The following is a 24,106-nucleotide window of genomic DNA, read 5'->3' on the forward strand; positions in this document are numbered from 1 at the left end:
CAACAAAGTATAACTGCTTCTCATAATTTGTCCTAAGAAAATGATCACTGACAAAATATAGAACAGAGAACTCAAGCAGGATAACTTTGGCCATTTATTGCTGCTACTAATTATCTTAACCTTCTTACCATAATTACTTATTGGCCTACTTACCCAGTTATCCTAACCTCACAGCCCTGACTTCCGCTATCCTCAAATTCAGTGCTAGGAGAGCTTAAGTCTTTGTTACTGACACTAAATACAAACTGAAAATGGAACACAGCAAGCAGGAGCTCAAAAAATACCATTCCTTTGACAGCCGTTTTCTTAGCAGTAATCGTGACCACCGTGAACTTTCAATAGCACAAGAAAGGGAGAGTTTGTGGGATGATTTTTGATAGACCAGCTGTTACAGAGGGGGAAAAAGCTTGCAGTCGGCCCTTTCTTCAAACAGGGCACTGACATTCAAAGCTAAATACAAGTTGAAGAAATCCCTGTGATTTTAGATTGGTATGCTAATCATCTGAGAGGAAAGGTAACTGGAATCTCCAGGACAGTGCTCATGAGGCCAGAAGGTGAGATGTTTATCTCCTACAGGAAAACAGGAACTCCAGGCCATTACTGCCTGTGGGACTTGATAGAAAGCCTTTTTCTCGATTTACACTGACAGCTGCAGTTCTTCTGAAGGTTCAGCTTTTTAACAGTTTTTTTTTGCTCAGGACTGAGAGGTCCAAGAGGGCAGTAGCTGACAGTGGGAAATGCTGGTAGCATGCAGCCAGGAATTCCTGCCTGAGTGCAGGAGTGATTCTGCTTAATCTGTGCAGTTTCCCTGAGGACTGGGGTATGTGGAGTGAGATGCAAGACATGGAAGGGTGCCCTGCACAGCCCAAGGAAGCTGTAGATGCAAGGAGATTCCTGAGAGACTGCCCATTGTTTGGGACACCTTGCAAGAGAAAGGGTTATTAAATAGACCAACCCTACAGACAAGCCCCTTTGCTGTGAGCAATCACGTGTGGGGATATTTTCAGGGGGAAATATCACATATGCTTGGTCTGTCCTTAGTGCTCCATCCAGGTGGAATACTTACAATTACTACAGGAAAGAGAAGACTGGGTGCTGCTGACTGCTCTGAACCAATAAAGCCACTCCTGTGTTCCCCTGCAGAATGTGAGCACAGGATCCTCACTGGCACAGCTGTGGGCTATTCTCTTTGCTGCTGAGGCACAACTGGATCCCTTCCCTGCAGATATTTCTTTTTTTTCCTAATGGTAAGCTAAGTGACACAGGGTTGTTTGAAACTGGAAGAGCAGTTCTTGGAAGAACTGGAAAAAATCTTAGAATGGATTTTTTTTTTTCTGATACAGTTTTATAGGTTATAAAACTTACATTACTTTCTGAACAGGTTCCAAGCTACCAAGAAGGTACAATTTTATTAGTATAGCTTGGTATTGAATTCATAGCTCTGAAAAATACAATCATTTCAAAGGGGTGTTGTTACTGGCAAAACACTTTTTTACATTGTAGAACTAAATACTGAAAAAGTTAAGCTTGGATCCCATTCACTTGGGTCCAAGGGCTAAACTGTTTGCTGCAAATCTGTTAGGTTTCCTTGAAGTGACTGCTGTTGCAGTAACTATTGTAGGCACAGCCACACTGACTGCCATTCTCCAAACACATATATCCATCACAAGAGGAATGGAGTTGCTTAGTCTTAACTATGTGAATAAAAAGTTTAAAAACATTAGAAGTTTTACATTACAATGTCACTTTTACAACATGAACATTACAAGAAGCACACTTTCATATAGCTTTCAGCAAACCCTTGGCCTTTAAGAGCCATACCATATATATGGCATTAAAAGCACACTGCTCAGTAAAAGTTTATTGCCTTTTTTTATTCGTGTATAATTGAAAATAACTCCAAAAATATTTGCTGTGTAAATTGCAATTTTTGTTGAAATTAACACTGTACTTAAAAATAGCTCACCATATCAGTGATTTTTTTCAGTGTGCTGTAAATCTAAACCTTTATTCTCCCCCTCTCTAGCAGCAAGAGTAGGTGCTCCCAGGGTGTTTGTAATACATGTCCTGGGTGTGTTTAGGAATTCTGGCACAAATAATGCTTTCCACATCAGCCAAACCACATCTACTCATAAGGTTGGAAAGTACAAACCCACATACCTATATCTTTGCAAATCAAGCAATGTAACACCTTAGACTGCTTGTGCTTTTAGTTGTTGAGAGAGGTTTCTAATCCTTTAATGCTCCCCTCAAACTACAATGTAATCTCTTAATTACTTTAAGAAGCTACTGAATTCTTCTGTCATAAGCATCTGTTTGTAGTCACATATGTAACAAATGAAGACGGTGTCTGTTTTCAAGATTGTGGACTTTTGTGGCATTATTAACTAGAGGCCATGAAAATGGAAGGTAACAAAGTTTAGCCAAAAGAGCACTTAGCTCACACTGGCTGTTAGGATTGAGCTGCAGTTCTGCTTGATTTAAAAATCTGTGAGGAGCTCCAAAGAGTAATGAAACACAAGACAGATCACAAACAACATAGCTATTATTCTCATTCCCATTATTTAGGTGTCTGATTCATTTATTTACAGGTTCAGCAGGTAAGGAACGGGAGTTCTGATCATTGGAGAAATAAGCAGGAATTGTTATTACAATGATATGCAGCCCGACGCGTGACACTTTTTTACAGGGGAGCAATTTTTCCCCAGGGTTGAAATACCACAGCAGCACGGTATTTCAATATATATCAGTACTGGTAGAACTAAAAGTCAAAGGTACACAGTACAACTCATTTTTTCCTTTCTATTTTTAAAGGTATTTGTGGTGAAGATTATGCACCTGCTGCTCGAGAGAGCAACATATCATGGTACTGCTGTTTTCCTGCAAAATTGTTTACCCAGTTACATGACATATCAAAGATTCAATCTCATCTGTCAGTGGAACCTAACATACTGAAGGAGTTTAATCTTGTGTTTTTCAGAGGCATTAAAAGAGATGCTACAATAAACAACACATGAGTTTAGGGACAAAAAGGTTTGTGAACATGTTTCTATCTCTAATAGAACATCGTTGGGAGATAAAATATTTCATACAGCAAAGTAAAACAAATTAGTGATATGAAATAGCCTGGGAGGAGGGAACTTATTTTGCAAATTACTATTAATCAAAGAGCTGGCACATTCTTCTGCCTTCGCCAAAGTACAAACAGCATTACTGGCCCTACCAGAAATGTATGGCAAGTCTTTGTCTCTTTGAAAGTTGAGACCTTCACTGAAACAAATGTGGGTTTAACGATAATTATATTAATTAGTTTTAATGTAAATTGAGTTAAAGACACAGTTCTGTTCCAATGCAAGACATTGTTATGGTATTATGTTCATTAAGGCATTTTATTTGTTGCAAATTTGAATATAATATACTTCTTTTGGCTCTTATAAAGTGTTTCAGCATCCATTTAGTACGTGGATCTATTCTGCATGTTGTGTCTTTAATCTGCAAAGATCCATGAGAAAATGCTGTATTTCTCTGTTACTAAATTGTTGAAAATGAATGCTGTATTTAAGTATATAAATAGACAAAAGCATAAATATCTGCTCAAAACAAATGCAAAGCAAGTTTGACAGAAAAGGGTTACAGCCTAAAGGAAAACAGCAAAAGGAACCTAACAGAACAAAAAACTAGAAATGCCAAATGTTTAATTTGCATCTATCATGAGCTAGCAATTTACAAGCACAGAAAAATAAGAGAAAATAAAGTGCATGTATTATATCTACCATGACTCATAGCAACTCTATTGTACTTTCTGCTGTTTATAAAGCCTGTTAGTTGTAACTCATAGAATCATAAAATCATAGCCTCATAGAATGATTTGGGTTAGAAGGAACTTTGAAGATCACCTAGTTCCAAGCCTCCCATCCCCATCCCCAAGGGCTGGGACTCCTTCCACTAGACCAGGTTTCTCAAAGACCCATCCAACCCAGCCTTCTAGGGATGGGGCACCAACACTTCTGGGCAACCGGTGCCAGTATCTCATCACACTCATAAGAATTTATTCTTAATATTTCACCTAAATTTCTTAATATTTCACTTTCAAGCCATTAGCCCTTGCCCTGTCACTACATGCCCTTGTAAAAAGTTCCTCTTCATCTTTCTTGTGGGCCCCCTTTAGGTTCTGGCAGGCAGCTATATAATCTCCCAGGAGCCTTCTCCAGGCTGAAGAGCCCAGCTCTCTCAGCCTGCCCTCATATGGGAGCTATCCCAGCCCTCTGATAATCTCTGCCAACCTTTTCCAGATTCATTCCAATAGGCCCACATCCTTCCTACGCTGGGGACCCCAGAGCTGGAGGCAGAACCCAAGATGGGGTCTCATGAGAGCGGAGTAGAGGGGAAGAATCACCTCCCTCCACCTGCTTGCCACGGTCCTTTGGATGCAGCCCAGGGCACGTTTGGCTCTCTGGGCTGTGAGTGCCCATGGCTGGGTCATGTCCAGCCTCTCATCCACCAGCACCCCCAAATCCTTCCCAGGGCTGCTTCGTCCAGCCTGTGTTTGTGCTGGGATTGCTCCAACCCAGGTGCAGGACCGTGCACGTGGCCTTGTTGCACTTCATGAGGTTCTCACCTCATGTCAAGCTAGTTCTGTGAGAAAGTTGTTCCTTGCTTCTCTAATATGCATTAATTGAGTAAGAGCAGTTGCCTGACTGTCACAGCTATGAGCCACTGATGAAGCTGTGGACAAAGCTGTGATACTGCAGAAATCATAAGTTACAGTTCCCAGTCAGGATGAAAATTTGATAGGGACTACAAAAGGTTTCAAATGAAGAATAATTTTCAGTGTAACGCAGCTTTTCAAAACCACAGAATAATAAGCACCTTACAAAATGCCACAATTCCAAGGGGTGGGGAGGCATCATACATATCCTGTCAGACCCCATGTTTCCAGGGAGCAATAACTAAGACACAAATAAGCTCACCAACTGCTCTGTTTACTCAGGTATCTCACTCACCCCCCTTTAGATCAAGATGCAGGCTCTGCACCACCAGGATATCTGGTGGGCTGATTTGTCAGCAGTGTCTACAGCTTTGATCTCCCTGGCAATTGCTAGCAAATTGCCAGCAAAGCAGAACATGATGCTAATATCACCTTTGTTACAGCTTTTGGCCATTACCAGTGACTATGCAATGAACTGAAGTCATTTACAACTGTAGAGCTTTAGAAAAAGCAGGACTTAAAATAATAAAAAAGTCATCAGACCTTTCTGCTGCTCCCTAAGCCTCCTTGGCCCTGAATCAGAACAGAGCTGAGCTTTGCCAGGCCTGTGCAGAACCACCCTGCCACAGCAGCTCCTCTGCTCTGCCTACTCCCTGCCTTTCACTACAGCCTTTTTGCCAACAGCACTGAGATCTCTAGTGCTATGAAGGTTTGTGGTTGCATTCAAACTTGTAATTTGTTTAACCTGTTCATGAAAACAAGAGAAAGACATCTTTGTTCCAAATGACTGCTGGATCCCATCATTAATAAGGAACATAGTTCCTACTAGGATATCACCAGTAAAAACAAGGCTTGCTGTTAATAAGAAGTGTTGCTATGTCCCCTTGAAAAACAGCTGTCACTCTGTGACTCAGGGGCTTTAGATCCAACATTACCAGGACACATGCTGTGAAAAGTGGTAATTGCCACTGGGAGTGATGGATGCTGCAAGGGAGAGGGAAGAGGCACTGGGATCAGACGACAAGGACAGGTCAGCAGAAGGATGGGAGAAGGGGCGAGAGGGTGCTGTGGTTTGACACCAGCCAGCAGCTGAGCACCACGCAGCCATTCACTCACTCCCCCACCAGCAGGATGTGGGAGAGAATCGGAAGAGTAGAAGTGAGAAAACTCGTGGGTTGATATAAAGACAGTTTTATAGGAAAAGCAGAAGCCCTACATGCAAGCAAAGCAAAACAGGGAATTAATTCACTGCTTCCCATGGGCAGGCAGGAGTTCAGCCATCTCCAGGGTAGCAGGGCCCTGTCACATGTAATGATGACTTGGGAAAACAAACACTGTCACTCCAAACGTCCACCCCTTTGCCCTTTTCCCCCCCACTTTATATACTGAGCTATATACTGTGATGTTCTACAGTATGGGATATCCCTTTGGTCAGCTGGGGTCACCTGCCCCAGCTGGATCTCCTCCCAGCTTCCCAGGCACCCCCAGCCCCCTCCCTAGCATGGCAGTACAAGAAGTACAAAAGGCCTTGACGCTGTGCAAGCACTGCTTTCCAGTAACAAATATTATCAACCTTGTTTTCAGTACAAACCTAAAACACAGCCCCATATGAGTCACTCAGAAGAAAATTAACTCTGTTCCAGCCAAAAGCAGCACAGGCAGCAAGTGCAAAATTAGAAGTAATGCAGCAGAGGGAGGTGGGAATACAAACTGGTGGGGCAGTGACAGCCCTGCCTGGGACAATGGGGAGCAAAAGACACATTTTTTAATTAGCCAGAGCAAAAGAACAATTTTTGCATGTGCATTGGGGCTGCATTTTGACCTTTTGAGTTTACATGTGATTTTGAGAACAGTCAAATTCCTCCTAAACCTTCTGGGGAGTGGGGGGGAGCACCCAAAAAAACCCCAACACCCTAACAGGACCAAGTTTGCATGTTTCACGGAAATATGACTGTGGAACATCCATTATTTTAAACTACCCTTCTGCACTCTGCAGTTGTAGTATAGGTGGGAGGTGACAATTCAGATCTTTGAGTCCCAAGAACTGGCAAAGCAGGCAAGATGTATTTGCTTGGGGCTGGAAAGCAGTTGTTATGTAATTCCCTCTCATCTTCACCAGAACTGCTGAGAAGTGATTTATGTTATTTACAACTGCTTTAACATTTTCCTGCTTGTAGTCACCATGGCTTCCTATTAAAAAGCAAGTTGGTTATATATAGAAGTTATATATGTAATATAGTCTTTTTAGCTCTATCCCAAGGCTACATATTCCTTGTAAAATTATTGCAGCTTGATATTGCAAGATTGTTGCATGGCAGCTACGCACCAAGTAATACCTTCAAACCAAGTCTATAGAGTTAAATCCTTAAAAACTGACCTATGCTCCCAAGTGTTGGCAATGAACCTTGTCAGAGTGCCCAGGACCCTGTGCATGCACTGGGGAGAGAGCAAAACAACCCTGGGAGTCAGAATCCTACTTGCCTCCTTCAGAGACCTGCTTTTTCCTTCTACCTAACAAGCACCATTGTGTGATGCTGCTGCCCCTGCTGAGCTCAGTGGCATCTCTGCCCAGCACTGAGTTCTGCACAGCAAACATTCCCCAAAGGACTAGCACAGTTATATTCTTTCTGCATCTCACTGGGCAGCATAGAAGGAAGACAAGTCAAAAACGGCATTTCAAACATGGTACAGGTGATGAGTGGCCTTCCATACAGCTGTAGCTTTTACATTCTCCCTTTCAAAGATTTTAATTCAAGAATCTGAGTAAATAGACTCTGCATTTAATTCCTCATCTGAAACAACTAGAGGCAAGGGCTGATCTTTCAGGAAGGTGACAAAGTTCAGGGGTTTGCTGGGATGAACTTGCCCAGCAGCACAGCAGCAAAGAGCTAAATTAAGCTCTATACTCAATTATTTTTCCCCTGAAGAAATTAAATCTGTAAATTTATAATAAAGTGCATAAGAACAGGAAATGTCATATTTTTATAACATCCTAGTCACATATTTCCCATCCAGAATTCCCTTACTATTTATCAAAGTGAACCCAGCTACAAACATTTACTTTAAAAGCCTTTAAAGGTAAAATTAATGCTACTTTACAAACATACTTTTCACAGCTCTGTGCTTGAATTACACCACAATGTTGTGAAACTGAAAACAACACATAAATCATGTTTCATCAAATGAAAATTCTACAATACATTTTGGACTTGACTTCCAAGAAACAAGATCTCTGTTCATATTTAATCTCAAGATAGGAAAAGGAAATATGAAAAAGTAAATTTTAAAAGCAAGTATAACTGACTTGGCACAGATTTGTATTTTTTTGGTGAGAACTTCTGAGTGAACAGAGATAGAACTGATTCCACGTTCTAGTGGTGTACAATTTCTTTTTCCTCACACTTCAGGCTAGACAGGAGTGACATAAGACACCAATGGGATATGATGGAGCACAGAAAAATAAGGACAGAAACAGAACCTGCCTCTTGTCTGCCTCCTCTATCAATATCAGGTGACCCAAAGAGAAATTATACAGCTGCTGACTGGCAAGAGCTTAATCCAGAGAGCACTGAGATAAAGCTCAAAGGCTTGAGGAAGCACCAAAAGTCTTAGCAGAGATTAACTCAATCCCTTGACTGAAGTAGAGCATGGAGTATCACCTACTTGGTCTCTCAGGGTAGAAGCCCAGTTGGCAAAACAATTTCCTGTAGATGTTAGAGCCGAGGCCACTGCCAAGGTTCATGTTATATAACCTGTCTCTGTGACAAGGGTTCCTCACAAACACAGCCTACCCAGAGCAGCTTCCCTTGGGTTTTTGGTTCTAAAAGTTTACATTTTTTGGGAATTGTTTGCCATTTTTGTTTGGGGATTTTTTTTTTTTTAGGTTTTGTTTGTTTGAAATTGTCACAACCTCGGTGTGACAGTAAGGAGTTTTGAAGAGCATATGGACTACTGTGTCCCAATAGCCCCCTTTGCAATAATATATTTGGTGAATATGTTAGTGCAAACAGTTACTATTTCTCTGCAAATGCTTCTTTAATTCACCTAACACATCCTAGTGTTGTCTTATTTATCTATTTTGGAATATTTGTCTCTGGACAGAGCTAGAAAAGGAGAAGAATCTGATTACATAAATGCCATCAAATAACTGAATTTTTAATTGTTGGGTATAATTTCTAGCAATTTCAGGTGTTGCATAGCCTCTTCAGGGCCACTGCTGTAAAATACTAACTGAAAATGGAAATCTACCAGGAATCACATTCATGGGAATGCTTCAAATGAATTATCATGAGTATATCCAAAAGGACAGCTACCTAATTGACAAAACATCCACAAATATTTACTTCCTGATAAAAACTTCCTGCTCTAAAAACTAAGAGCAAAATAACTAAATGGAGATTTAAGTTTTCAGGTAAGTGTAAAGCTTCTGCTGTTATAGTGCTGCTTCCCATCCGACTCCCAGTGGGACTGCAGCTTTGCTGAGCCAAATGCAGTATATAACAGGCAGTATTTTAGCCAACTGTTTATTCACCACTCATTTGGGTATTAATCTGAAGTAAAAAAAACTTTATTCTACATGGATTCAACTTAGTAGTTCAGGGAGAACACAGGCCACATGCACAAACATTCTTTACCTAAAGTCAAAGCTCTCTTTCACTGGATATTAGAATGGTGAGAGATAAATGGGAAAAAAAAAAAAAAAGGCAATTACTTCTAAAAGCAAAACATTATTTTCTTTCTAACCTAGCAGTATTGGTCTCTTGTGTAGCAAAGAGATCCTGAGTGTAGCAAAAATGCAAGTTGTTGTGAGATAATTAAGAAATAATAAATTTGAGTGCATTAAAGCTTTTACATCAGCAGTCACAATGCTGATCTATAAGTTGACATAACCATCTTTCAGAGCAAAACAAGTCCTTTCACAACCACTTCATTTTGGGCACCACCTTTCCCTTGATAATACATAAACAGAAAATTAGCTGTCAACTCCTAAACTCACTCAAATGTCCTATTTAATTAGGTTTTGGTTTACAGAGTAACTACATTCTACGGTTAATCCTGAATAGGCATTATGATTGATAATCAAAAAAAATAAAAGAAATTTTAAAATTGCAGATAGAGTTTGCAGAAGTAATAGGAATTGTGTTAGTAATTACTGAGACAATAAATTTATCATTGCTCCTACCTTAAACCACAAAAGGCAAGATCAGTCCCTGTGAGTAACCTACTCCAGCAGAGCTGAAGTTTATCAGAAAAGCAAACAAATCATATAAACACGTTAGTTAACTGCTTAATTGCTTGTCATGTCTCAATCTTTAAGTCAGGCAATTTAGATATAAAACATACTAGTTTTATTTACAAAGGGAGTACATTTTGACCACAGGCTCTCCCTAAAAAATATCAAAAGAAGCTCAGTTGGAGTTCCAATGATCATGTTATTTCTAAAAGCAGACATCTAAACTTGAGTACAGTATCAGCAATGGGAAGAAATATTGCACTTAGTGATATTGGGTTAAATTGACAGACTTTACCAAATTCCAAATCATACCCAGAGATCTGAAATCATTATTTTCTTGCTCAGATATGTTGGTTAGTTAAACAGCTGGAAAATGAAACTTTACGGTCAGCAAAAATAGAAGTTTTGTGCAGGAAAAATATTGGATCCTTGTACCTGTGAAAAAAAATATGGTTTTGCTAATGTAATTATGGATTAATTTTTTTAAAAATAGGTATTTCAGCATACTTCAGCATTTGACTCTCAAAAATCTGTTAACATGCTTTCTGTGATTTTTAAAATCACATTGACCTTTGCAAACCATTTTGATGTTCAACCATGCTTTAAGTCTTTGACACTCACTAATAGAAGTTCACAGCAAGAAAAGCATCAAAGTGTCCAAAGAAAAGTCTTTGCCTGTGAAATCCTTCCCATTTTTTAATGAGTGTTGCATCCCTACCTTCATTTGCAGCCCCCAAAACCTGGGCAGTACAAGAAATCCATAACGAGACCCCCAAGGAGCAGCAGCAATGATCCTGGAGCTGCCACCAGGCCAGAGGCACAGTCAGGATGTGCCTGCTGGGGATGTGGGTGAGGAGGGGAGATGAAAGGATAGAAGGTGACCTGGGCTCCTTCACAGCCAGATCCCAGCTCCAACTTTCCTCCTACAATTGCCATCTTCCCTGCAGATGCCACTCTGTACCCAGCTTAACTGCGCTGCAGTTCAAACACTATTAACCAACCACGCCTTGTAAGAACTCATTTGTTTGTTTCCTACAACTTCCAGTAAAACTTCATTGAAATAAGATAAGGATTAAAGGCAAAAATGTTTAAAAACACACACTAAAAATACAGCAAATGCCATTTTTTAAGATCACACAAGAAAGATGTGTTCAACCCTGTGTACATGCATCATGCTATTACAATTGCACACTCACCTTTTCTCCAGAGAAGCTTGATCTTACTCAGTAATTAGGACAAATTTATGAGAAGATGGGAGTAATAACCACTCATGCCACAGAAACCTGGAACGTGACAGTGGTTTATTTCCATTGATTTGCAGTCTGAATACCATGTACGGGTTTCCTTGTATAAACAGATTTTAAATACTAGCTCCAGAGAATATTACTGCATTTCTGTATCTTTTTATCCATTAATAGTATAAACTTGTTATAAAAAAGACAGAATATAAATTAAAACTGAACAGGAAATATCAAAGCCACTTTTTCAACCAAAACACACATGTACATGTTACAAATCAGCCTGTATGTTAGTAAAAAATCAAAGTTTAAAAATTTTTGCTTCTTTAAAAAGTTCTGATGACTACACAATTGCATTTGGCAAACCTGTTTTTTCAAACAGTTACTATCTCACTGGATACTGGATGCTGCGTATTTTCACACAACCATGCAATTCTGAAATGGGACAATCTTTTAAACAACAAGACTCTGGATTTTTTTTCATTTCATACCATTTTGCACCAACATTCTAGGAACACTTATAACTACATATCAATAAACTGTTGAATAAATATAAAAGATTATAAGTAAATTATAAGCAAAATACAGTTATTGCCAGGTACTTGTCTCTGTTGTGAGATATCTGTCATCATTTTCTGCTTGGATTCAGAAGCGATACATGAGCACGCTGACAAATCACTAAAACAAAATTGAAATTTTATCCTCAAAAATCCTACCAAGTAATTCTGACATCATAAAAGCAAAAGTACACAGTAGAAATACTTGTATTCAGGTGACTATGTACATATATAAGATATACTGAAACACACCTTTATTTACAAGTGGAATTAATGTAAAATATTTATCTTGCACACATGTAATGTATCAGCCAAATACAACAGGACAGATAAATTGCTGTAGCTGGCATTACACAACTTCTGTGTGTCCTGAGAAAGTTACTAAGCACAAGTGTCATCCACTTAACTTTCTGAAGAGCAAGCCCTTGACTGAAATAAAAAACAGTGATACTTACATAAATCTTCCCTTTCCTACTTGCCCATCATCCTTATTTTGGGATTCCTTGCTTCATGTAACCCAGTCTGTTCAACACACATAACAATTTTAACATATCCCTTGAACATTTAGTGACAGAATGTCATAGTCTTGGCAACCTAAGGAACTCCTGAAATGCAGAATCCAACATGTCAATTAATTCACAACTGTGTTACAACATACAAGCAAAGACAGCATCACAAAGCTTATGCTCCCACCGACTGAAGTTCACATTAGCTCAGTTTAGAATTAAAGTATTTTCTACCTGATTTATAGGACCATACAAGTGGCATATTGAAAATCAACCTCTTTTTCTGACTTATTGTCAATAATAAAAAGTCTGTTGACCAAAGTCCCCAGACAGGCCTAAGGATTAGCTGGGTTATGTAAGTAATTAGCCAAGGTTAAAATAATGAGCCATTGAAATTATGATCCAGGACAATATCTGTCCTTTCCTTGTTACTGGAATTGTTGAACACAGGGCAGTAAAGGAAAACTTGCATCTACCTCTGCTTTTTCTGGGGGTAAGAATAGTGTTACAAGCAGTTTTGTAAAGCTCTGTCCACATTAGGATCACTGCTCCCATAAAATTTGTCCATGAAACTGCCTCTACTCCTGTTCAAACAATACACCACTAGCTCACATCTGAACCCAGTGTCTTAGCTGAACTTTAAACACCACAGCTATTAAAGAAAACACACTTTCCATGAGTCCAAAACATCTGCAATGCCATTTTTCTAATTTCCTTTTAGACACAGTACATAATGCAAGTTGCAAAAACAAGTGCCTTGTTACACGCTTCAGCAATACAGCCTGCATGTCTTTGCAAACTAGTTCAACAAGTAACCTAGTTTTTCAAATTCCTTAAAGTTATCTGCATGCCCTCGTGACTCATGCAGTAGATAAATTGCTGAGGAACTCTGTGGGAACCCATCCCAAGGTCCCACACAGTTGGTTTTTAACACTGCTTTATTTATTTGTGATGTTTTAGTATCATTTTTATCGCACAGAGTGAATACTGTGCTGTACCAATCCCTTTTGCTTAGCTTTGTAAGGTTTGTGTCGCAAAACACAAACAGAATTTGTGATCACAATTCATGACACAGCCAAAAACGGTCATTTTAGAAGACTTAAATGCATTTGGGTTTTTTTAAAAGTTTGGGATAGTCACAACTTTGAATTAATTAATCACATCCAACCCAAAACTTAAGCAGCCTAGATAAAATGTTTTTAATTAGTCAACACGTCATTGACATTTAGTGATGCTGTATTAATATCTTTATTTTTAGTCATGTGAGTAGCCATTTTCCCTATAAACTACCTCTGTTCCTTATGAACAGATCCATGACTGCATCTTTGCCATGCTCTCACCTCAAAATTCAGCTTTCCAAAGATTCATGGGTTAAGCAGCAGTGGACTAGAAAGACTGGGGGTTTTCCACCACTGTTTACATATTCTATTAAATAAAAATATTCTATTTACCAATCCTTTGAAAATAAGATAATATTTAAATCTACTCTTTGTACTACATAAACCAGTAATAAATATATACATCAGTCCTGCAGATCTATCCCAGGTGCTCAACTAAGACTGATGCATTTCAGCTATTTAGTTACTTTTTAATCGTAACTTTAGTACCCTTCTGTTGTTTAAGGATGAAGACGTTTTACCATTTTGAGATCAGGGACTGATTTGTAAACACACGTGCACTTTTCTAAACACCTTTAAACAACCTGGAAGGCATTTCCATCTTGCAAGGGGAGTAAAAAGCTGTACCTCCCTGTAACATTACTGTGTTTGAGTAACAAGAGGGTGCCAAGGTATCACTACTGACAGGACAAACCTCGAGCAAGTTTGGGGCTGACTGCAGAATGGAGGTTCCCAAAGACCAATGCCCAAGCCCACGTGTGCACAGCCCAGCAGAGCTGGCTCACCACAACCCAGGCACCACTAGCTCACAAACTATGCTTGAGAACTCCCCTTCTAAGGCATATTAATAAAGGAAATGGTTTCTCACTAGCAAACACATATACTAAGATCTCTTGCAGTAAGAAAATAATTAGAGATTCAATTGTCTTTAAATGCCTGCATTTCTTTCACATATTGACAGACACCAGAATTATCAGTGGTTTACATCTGTAAAGTACCACACCCCTTCTTCCCACCTCTCAGTAGGAGAGACTAAGGCAGAGAAGCTATAAAAGATCCTGTGAACCCACCCACAATTCTTCCCCACACCAGGAATGCACAGGGTAGAAAAGAAGAGCACAAGTAAAATTATATTCTTTATTCATTCCATTTTAGCTGTGAATATTCCTATTATACAAATACAGTATAAATTCCAAAATCACAATATATTACAAAATAAAAAAGTACAAACTGCATTACTTAATAAATATATCTAACAAGTTAATCAGAAAGTAGAAGAGACAGAATCCAGATTGGAGACATTTCAATGTTTGACCCAGCAAACCATACAAACCTCAATTTAGGTATTTTTTTTTCTTTTAAACCATAATGTAGAATACCATTCCTGATTTCTTGATTAGAAAATAAAGTCACGTGAATAAAATGTTGTGATCAGATAATGACTTGTTGGTGAAACACCAGTGCCAAAAAAGAAGCAGGGCTTATACGAAAGACACCATAACCCCAGAAACAAGAACACAAACACTGAGGTGCAGCCACGGCAATTACTGCCAAAGCAGGAGACTATTATCTAGTCACAACATTCTATTGCAAGTTAATGTTCTGTTATTATAGATAAATAATATAAGTGGAGCAGAGAGTGAGCCAACCAGGCAACAAGAGGCCAGTTTACTCAAAACAATAATTAAAAACAGAAGAGTCAATTGCTCCCTGCACTGTTCACGTGTAGCTGCATTCCAACTGGCTCAAAGGACCTATTCTGTGCTCCAGGCAGAGAAAGCAACTGTTCCTAAAAGCAGTCTGTTCTCACTTTGCCACACTTTTACAAACACCATTATTTTAATTTCGCAAGAAAATACCCACGACATTTTCATCAACTAGGGGGGTCAGTTTGACATCAACTTCATTTGGTAAAAATATAAAGTTTATGGGTAAAAAACACAGCAAAAAATAGCTGTTACATCATAAGCCTTATTTACAAAAACTGTTTACAAACGTTTTTGGCTGTACAGCTGAAAGCCAGATACTAATGTAAGATGTAGAAGATGGAGGTAACAGTTTAAAAATAGTGTGCAAAAAATACATTCTTATAGAAAATAGACAGTGGGGAGGGGAGACACAAACATACACAGAGAAATCTGCTTGCAAATAACCCGAGGCTAAGTTTTTACAACAGAATATTACAACTACGTCTGTATTTATCCCCCGCAACCTACAGTCTTTCTCCGTCTGGGGTGCTGCTGCTTCATTAAGGATTAAGGCATCACCATCACAGCGAGCACACCTCTCTGTCAGTCCCTGCAGCGAAGCTCCCGGCCCAGGCGGTCTCATGAGCAGGCATTCTGCTCAATGTACATCTTGGACAAGGACACCGCCATGGACTTGGCCAGCTCCTCATCCCGCCTGCGCTGTACCTGAGTCTGTCTGCACCACGCCTCGTACTCTGGGTTGGGGCACACGCGGTCCAGCACAGCATCGTAGTGCCCATTGCTAAGCCAGCTCAGCCAGATACTGGGCCGCGTCGGGTCCTCGGGCCCCAGGTAGTGAACCATGGTGGAAACGGTGGGGCTCTCGGGCCGGCCGCCCGTGGTCAGGTGGATGTTCACGTTCAGCATCTGCCCCATGGCCAGCAGCTCCGGGTAGCCGGCCCAGGCCCCGTCCTGAGCGGCGCCGATGAGGAACTCTCCCACGTCGCCCTCGATGATGGGGTTGAAGTGGTCCAGGTGGTCGGCGATGTAGTGCACGGTCTGCTCGCGGAGCTCGCCGTGCAGCCGCTGGTCCCCGTACACCGCCTTGCAGACGGCGCGGTACAGGCAGTTCCCGTCGGGGATGATGTGGAAGCGGAACCGGCCCTTCTGCCGCAGGTACTTGTCCTGCTTCTCCACCTCGGCCAGGTACAGCGCCAGCTTCTCGCTGCGCTCCGCTCTGCCGCCGGGCCCCCGCCGCACGTCGGGCCCCGCCGCCGCCTCCTCCTCGGCGTGCGCGGGGCCGCCGGGCTGCGCGGGGCCCCCGCTCCGCTCCGCGGGGCCGCAGCCGGGAACCAGCCCGGGCTGGGCGCCGGCGGCCGCCGCTTGCAGCGCCTGGCAGTGCTCGCTGAGCCGCAGGCTGCGGTTGCTGGGCTCCTCCGCCGCCTCGGCGTCGCCCCCGGCCTGCCGCACGCTCTCCAGGATTCCCTCCAGCCAGGCGCGGCTGCGCGGCGAGCCCGGCACCAGCTCCGCGGCGGCCTCGGCGCGCTGCACGATGCGGATGGGCACGATCCGCTCCAGCGGCCGCCGGCGGCTGACGGTGACCTGCGCGCAGGAGCTGAACTGCGGGCCGCCCGCCGGCCGCCCGGCCGGCCCCGCCGCGGGGCCGCTCGGCATCACCTCCAGGCAGGACGAGAAGGCGGGCATGGCGGCGGCGCTGCTGCTGCCCCCCGCGGGAACGAAGCTCTCCTTGCCGGAGCTCTCAGCGACCGCGTTCGGGCCCGCGGCGTCGGCGGCGCTCGGTGCCTCCGCGGCGGAGGGTCCCGGCGACAAGGAGACCTTGAAGACGGCGGCGGAGCTCGGCGAGGCCGCGGCGGCTGCTGCGGTGGCGGCCGCCGGGTAGTGGGTGATCACGGAGCTGTAGAGCTGCATCCTCGGCTCCCCGCGGGCGGCGCTTTATAGGCGGCGCCGCCGTCGGAGCTGGGGCGGGGAGCGGCAGCGGGGGCCGCGCTGGGGCTGCCGAGGAGGATGAACCGCCCGAGTAAAAATAAACAAGGGCATCACCGCCCGCCCCGCCCCGGCCGGGCCCCGCGGCCGCAGCAATTCCGACTGCGCCACCGGCGCGGCCCCCCCGCGGGCTCCGGCCCTTCTGGAAGCTGCGGGAGCGCGGAGGGAGGCGGGGCTGCCCGGGACGTCAGCGAGCGCCGCCCTGCCCGGCCTACGTGTGCTCGGTGTCACGGCTCCTGCTCTGCGGCGCGGGCAGGGACAGAGATCATTGCATCCAGAGCGGGCAGGTACAGAGATCATTGCATCCAGAGCGGGCAGGGACAGAGCTCACTGCATCCGTTCGGTTTGGGACAGTTCTGGGCGCAGGCTGCTGTTTGTCCACCTGCAGTCCCGCCCTGGGAAATGCAGTGCATGCATGCAAAGGTGTGTGGTATAAACCGGCACATGTTAACAGGAGACACACGGTCTGGAACATGGGTCTCATCAAGATCATTGATAACTGATTTATTAATGCCGGTAGTAGCACTTTAAGCCATGTCTTCTAACCTTAGCTGCGGTATAAATAAAGTCATAAAGCCTTTGTCCGGGGACAATGATGACACCTGTACGCTCTCCATTTTGATTGCGTTCTGACTGGCATGCTGACCAAGAAACACCAGTTTGCACTATGGTCACATGCTAATATAGACAGTCATTCCTAACAAAATGGGGAAAAAGGTACTGACATATGTAAGTTCAAAGTGATAACTTAAAAACAGTTCTGGATTCCATCCCACAGCCTCATGTATCTTCAGGAAAGTTTTAGTAATCCAAGCAGATTGTACAACTCTAAAAACAAATGAACAAACAAACAAACAAAAAAAAAACTTTATTTGGATATTCTGAAAAGTTTATTTTCCTCATTCCATTTACATTAATTAAAAAGACAGAATAAGAGGATCAGTTGCAATATACTGCAATGTCCGAAATAATTTTCTTTGCAGCTTTGGTTGTATTTTGTATCAATGTTTAGGGATATACTTCCTATCTTCAGTCTCTGCAGTTAATTCCAGGGCTACCAGTAACACAATACGGAATTTCATTCTCTTTACATGGAAAACATATTATGACTCACTCAGCTAAATTGCATATTGGAGAAAAAATGCTCAAATCCTTCATACAAAGTTATGTGGATATTTATGGGAAAAGTTTTCACATTTATCTTTTTTGTTATGGATAAGACACAGCAGTTTATTGCAATCAATATTGGGAACTTTTTAGTAAAATTTTACAGATTAAATACATATCCAAAATTTTTGCCTTCAAAGCTGAAATGTAAGAAGCATATCAGATAATGAATCAAAGTTCAAATGTCCTCAGTTACCTGATAGAGCCAGCCAAAAAGTTGGTATCTTTAGAACAAATGGTGATGGGCCTTATCCAGGAGCATTTCTGGCAGCCTGTTAGAGTGGGATAAGATATTACAACTGCTCTGAAATTACAGAGTGACTCTTGTATTTCAGAATGTTCAGCACTTTGTTTTAAATATAGTTTGTGAGCCCAGTCAGTGAGTCTTTATTTCTGGACTAATCATTAGTTAGAGGGGAATATATATTGACCAAATAGCAGTAAATTGAAATCTTTCCTTCTTGAAATGGAGGCTTGGAGCAAAGGAAAGATTCTTGTCTAGTTTTATTTCTTAGTCAAAACTTGACAATGCCTATTTCCAAATTCGCATGTATATGCTTATATATATACTGATAGGAGATTTAATGTAAAACTACCAGAAATTACCCCTTCCAAGTGGGTTTAAAATATGCCAGTTACTCTTCTTTGTGTATTTGGTCATTTATCAAGATGTAAAATGTATATTAATGCTTGCCAGTTTTTTGCTACATTTTTTTTCCAGAAAAGCTATCTGTAGTTTGGTTTAGTGAATGTTCTGTCTGCTAGTAAATGTCAGAGCTGAGTACAGCGTGGTGGTTTAAAGTCTTCAAATGTGTGGTAACAGAGAGAGGGGAGGGAGAGGCAGCTCTTTCTCTTACAGAACAGTAAATGGATGCAGCAGAGTAAGAGCACTTCTAGCAGGAGCAAGTGCTGCACTTTGAATGCTCAGTACTGCAAATTTCTTTCTTCTAGGATATAGAAACTCCTGCTAATGACTGTTCTGCCTCTCCAAAACGATAGGTTATTTGGAACAATGGTACATTAGTGGATGGTCAGCTGCTTAATTCTGATTGTTGGTTACAATGAGGTATGACTTGAAATTTGTTGTGCTTCATTTGAGGAGAGAAATAGATTTTTTTATGCGCAAATTACCCTTGTACTAGTATTCTGATGCTCTAATGTAGAAGATTCTGGGCAAGAAAACTTGTTTATCTGAATAGAAATCCAAAGAATATCCTGAAATACATGCTAAATATGCCAGCAGGTTTTTGTAATGGTAGCAGATAGATTGTTCTTTTTTTCAATTTTTGCTTATAAGCAGACATAATGTCTTTTGTAATTTTCTGTTAAAATGCACATAATAAGCTTACTAATAACCTTAAAATACAATCAAGATCTGTTGCTAGGTAACTAAGAGAAAAACAAACATTGTAACCACTGTCTTCATGTTAATAGTGTACTACTTTTGATATCTTTATTATGTCCTGTGTGAAGTAAATGGAAAGAGAAGCTCACCTTGGTGTGTTTTACCTGTGTTGTTATTAAGTACTGACAATGTAATGCAATCAACATTTTTCATAACTGAGCAGCCAGAATTAGTCACACATACTTGGCCAGAGGGGAATCCAGTCTCTCTGGATGACCAGTGACAAAAATCCCATTGAGCCTCTGCCACACAAGCATCTCATGGTTAGCTTTCAACTCTCATACTAGGAGTTACCAGGAATCAGCACTTCCTAAAGGTAATTTTCTTAGATATCTGACAGGTTTTAACAATAGCATCCTAAACCATGGTCTACACCAGGGAGTAGTCGTAGAATGGCCTGGATTGGAAGGAATCTCAAAGATTATCTAGCTCCTGGTCACATTCTGCTAGACCAGGTTGTTCAAACCCTGGCCTTGAACACTTGCATGGAGGGACATCCACCACCATCAGGTGCAGGACTGGGAATGATCAAGTACTATGAGTACAATTCTGGTGAAATAGAAATTTCAAAAAACTATTTGAATGCCTTTAATGCAATAGGTCTCTATAAAAGCCAGGGGCACATGGTTCTGCCTTTGGTGCCTTTTACTACCAGAATATTGATCTTTAACTTTTCTTTCAGCTACATGTAGAACTGCTGTTAATTCCAAGGAAAAACTAAATTTTCCTTTATTATGACCCAGCTAAAACACAACCCATGTATCGGTTACTTCCAGAAAACTCCTGTATTTCCAACTTCTGTCCACTTTTCCCTATAGGTCATGGCCTCACAAGCACTAGAGGTGTTTGGAAAGTGAGGAGAACACACTACGGACATACCCGTCACTGTTTTCCACAGAGTAATATTCCTGAGCTTCTGATTCACTCATTACAGGGTAATGTAAAGTCCTTTGCTCTTACAGAACAGATCTCAAAACAAGCTCTGCAGTAATAAAGCATAAACATCTCCCGTGGTTAAAGTTTCTCTTGACATTACTGTTATCACTGGTTACCCTGCACATTCCAGGAATAGTTTAGATTGTTTAGAAGGCAAACCACAATCACAAAAACAGCTGTGGAACAACAGTGGTATTCACTGACGTAAAATGAAATGCTTGAGAGTAGAACTAATTTTAACTTTAATGTGTAGTAGATACATGATTGACATGGAAGAAAAAAATTAATTACATCACCAGGAACATTTGCTAGTGAAGAAAGAAGTTGGCTAAAATGATGTAGAGAATTACACTGAATAAGCCTTTCCATTTTTTTTGTTTTATTGTTGTTTGTGCTGACATAACAGCCCTTCAGATAAATATATTTCTGACTGAAGTATTTAATGAATTAATAACTTTTTGTATGTAACTGGGAGATAAAATGTTGAATTTATACTAATAATCTGAAGTGGTATACCAAGGAAAAAAATATGTAAATTATTAGAAAATAGGAAAATATGTCAAGAATCTTCCAATACAGGGAAGAAATGCCTATACACTTCAACTAGAAGGAATATACTGACAAAACATCAATTTCATCCTCTGTTGCCTCCAGATTATCATATCATTACCATATCATATCATATCACATCACATCACATCATATCAATCATCATATCATATCATCATATAATTTCTTTCATAAAATTACCACTTACAGGTAACGTTCTTGGGGTATGGTCAGTGAATCTATAAAGCTGTCACAAGGCAACAGAACTGCCAAAAGAACCAATTCTGCCCTTTCCCGTTCCCAGTGTCTTTTTTCTACTCCTGATGCCACCTGCTTTGTGATGGCCTAAGTGTTAGTATTAACTAAAGCACCTAATGTATTTCACCCTAAATGTTAACATTAAAAGGAGGAAAACTATATCCAAATTTACACTGAGGTGTGAAAATGTTGCTTAAAACAAGGGCTATGTCTCAGAGATCTTTGCCTCACAATTTGTTGTTCAGCTTCTGCATATATTAAAATTTTATTCACTGTATGGGTGCACCAGGCATTAGAGATGTAACCAGTGCTATGACATCATGTGGCAAGAGCTTGTGGAAAAAGGGCTGTTGGTGATAAATATAGACATTTGCTCATGTCTCAAGGGCTCAGTTGGCATCCCACTTGATAAGTGATTCTGTAAATGTGAGCGATGACGCAGATCAAGCCTCACATTTCTGCTCAGAAGTCGAGATGGCAGTTTGCAGTGATCATTGTGCACAGGGCCTTAAGATGGAACCAGGAAAAAAAACGGGGGTGGGAATCAACAAGGCTGTTTCTTCTGAAAAAAAATGTTAATAACGTGGTAATAATGTTACATAAACAAATTTTATAATGTGTATGATGTTTAGAAATGTTATCTTCTCTATTTTTATAAACCTTATGAGATATAAACGTGTTCACAATGTGTAATTTTTTGTCAGTTACAGGAAATCAGTCAACTTCTCTCCCTTTCATGTTGGTTAATGGCAATTTAGGGTCGAGGAAAGTAGATCCTTTAGCTAAGACTAAGAGCAGAACACAGTCCTAGCAAGGACACAGGACTGTGAAGGAGGTAGGAGAAATGGGCAATGCAGAAATACCAGAAGCAGGAACTCACCACTCACAATTACAGGAAATATTATTAATAGCTTAATCTTGATAAAAACTGGAAGCATAAAATAACTGTGGTAGAAAAGAAGGTGCAATACTGCCTACTCTTGAAGTGAAAAAATGCTCCTGTGAGGTAGCAAGCAGCCAGCACTACCATGTGTGGCATCACAACCAAAGGACTGTTTGGAAACAGACTGATTCCATGGAAAGTGTCATCCCCTCTATCCTCCACAGCCTTGCAGTGCACACCTTCCCCTGCCTTTCTGCCATCAACAAGCAGCAAAAGGAGGAATCATATTTTGCAGCTAGAAGCGAGTGTCACAGAAAATATTTCATCATTCATGCGCTGAGAGTCACGGAATAGCAGGTAATTACATTTACCAGCTTTGCTGTTCCCCTGCCAAGTCCTTCCTGTGGGAAAGGGCTGTGGTTATATGCTACATAACCAGCTCAGCAAGTCATGTCAAATCCCTGATGAAATGTAGGGAGAGAGCTTACCTCATCACAATTAAAAACCTGCTCTGTTTCCATTTATGTAGCACAGAGCTAACTGTTATGGCAAGGTTGGATCACAGCTATTTAACTCCACTGTCTTAACATGAAAAAAATAACACAGGTAGAGCCATTAGAGAGGAGGGATGACATCAATTCATCCTGACTGATGTCCTAGTCTGCGTAAATAACCAAACCTTTCCTTAACATACTTAACCATGCCTAGGTGTACAACATGGAATTATTTTTTCTGATCTGAATTTTAAAAGTTCTAATATAACAAGAGATGATTTTTAAAAAGCATTTATAACAATGAGCCTGAATCTGAAATATTTTTCACTGGATGAAATCAGGGACAGATACTCTCCAGTTAAGGGGTTTATACTGGTAACTCCAATCAGAATGGAATCTTTATTTAGCCTGAAATATAAATTAGTGTTCCTGAGGCTTCCGGTGAATATCTACATAAATTTTAAAATATGATTTTAGCAATTTAAGAGTTTCAGTATTCTACTGTAATGGAAGCATTAACATTGTTGCAAAGAAGCACTAGCTATTAAAGTGACGTTATCCATACATGAAAACAAACATTCTTCAAGTTGTGATTAATAGGTAAGCACAATTTTATAAAAATTAAGCATTACTCAATTAGTAATTCAGAGACAGAATCCTAAATACTGTCAGCTTACTATATCAGACCTGGACATAGAGGGGTTTGTGCATGACTATCTGAATTTGATATAAAGTCACTATAGGATATACTATATACTATATACTATAGTATATCTAATCTTGCAGTATCTAAATAAAGTTTCTGATACTGCATGGTATGAGACATTACCAATCCAATGAAGACAGGGATTAAAACAAGAAACAAAAGATGATGATGGGGAGAGACATCTAAAAATTATTAAAAGAAACTGTTACACTGAAAGAAACTTGCTAGTAGAGTACTTCAAAGATCCATTCTTAGACTGACTTTAATATTTTCAGTAATGACACCAGCACTAGCTGTGCTACTGACTTAAAAACTGAGAGCTGAGCAGCATTTAAAGAAGATTTTTTTTAATGTCATATGGGAAACATCTGAAGACTAGAGACAGAATTGCTTATGTGACTATCTGAAATTCAACTGTGCAAAATGAAAGGACATGCACCTGGTGGCAGGTCAGTATTTCTGTTATTAGCATAATCTCAGCTGTGGGAAACCATCAGGACAGAAGACCCACAAATGCTATTCACATGCAGAATCACTGTTGTTTCTGATGTGATGCAACTTTCAAAAGGACAAATAGGACCCTAGAACACAGCGAGTACATACACAAAATAAATATTTCTTTACTAAATTACTTGTGAAACTTAATCTGGAATACT

The 24,106-nt window shown here is 40.9% G+C and overlaps 1 protein-coding gene across 1 annotated transcript; it reads right to left on the bottom strand.

Annotated features, from left to right (window-relative positions):
- Positions 1–14,483: 14,483 nt before the first annotated feature.
- On the bottom strand, positions 14,484–17,294 carry OTUD1 (OTU deubiquitinase 1). Its single transcript, XM_004175528.5, has one exon. It carries the CDS (start codon positions 16,975–16,977, stop codon positions 15,688–15,690), a length of 1,290 nt encoding a protein of 429 aa, XP_004175576.3. The 5' UTR covers positions 16,978–17,294; the 3' UTR covers positions 14,484–15,687.
- Positions 17,295–24,106: the final 6,812 nt, after the last annotated feature.

Source organism: Taeniopygia guttata, chromosome 2 (genome assembly GCF_048771995.1).
Source record: "Taeniopygia guttata chromosome 2, bTaeGut7.mat, whole genome shotgun sequence".
Taxonomy (NCBI): Eukaryota; Metazoa; Chordata; class Aves; order Passeriformes; family Estrildidae; genus Taeniopygia; species Taeniopygia guttata.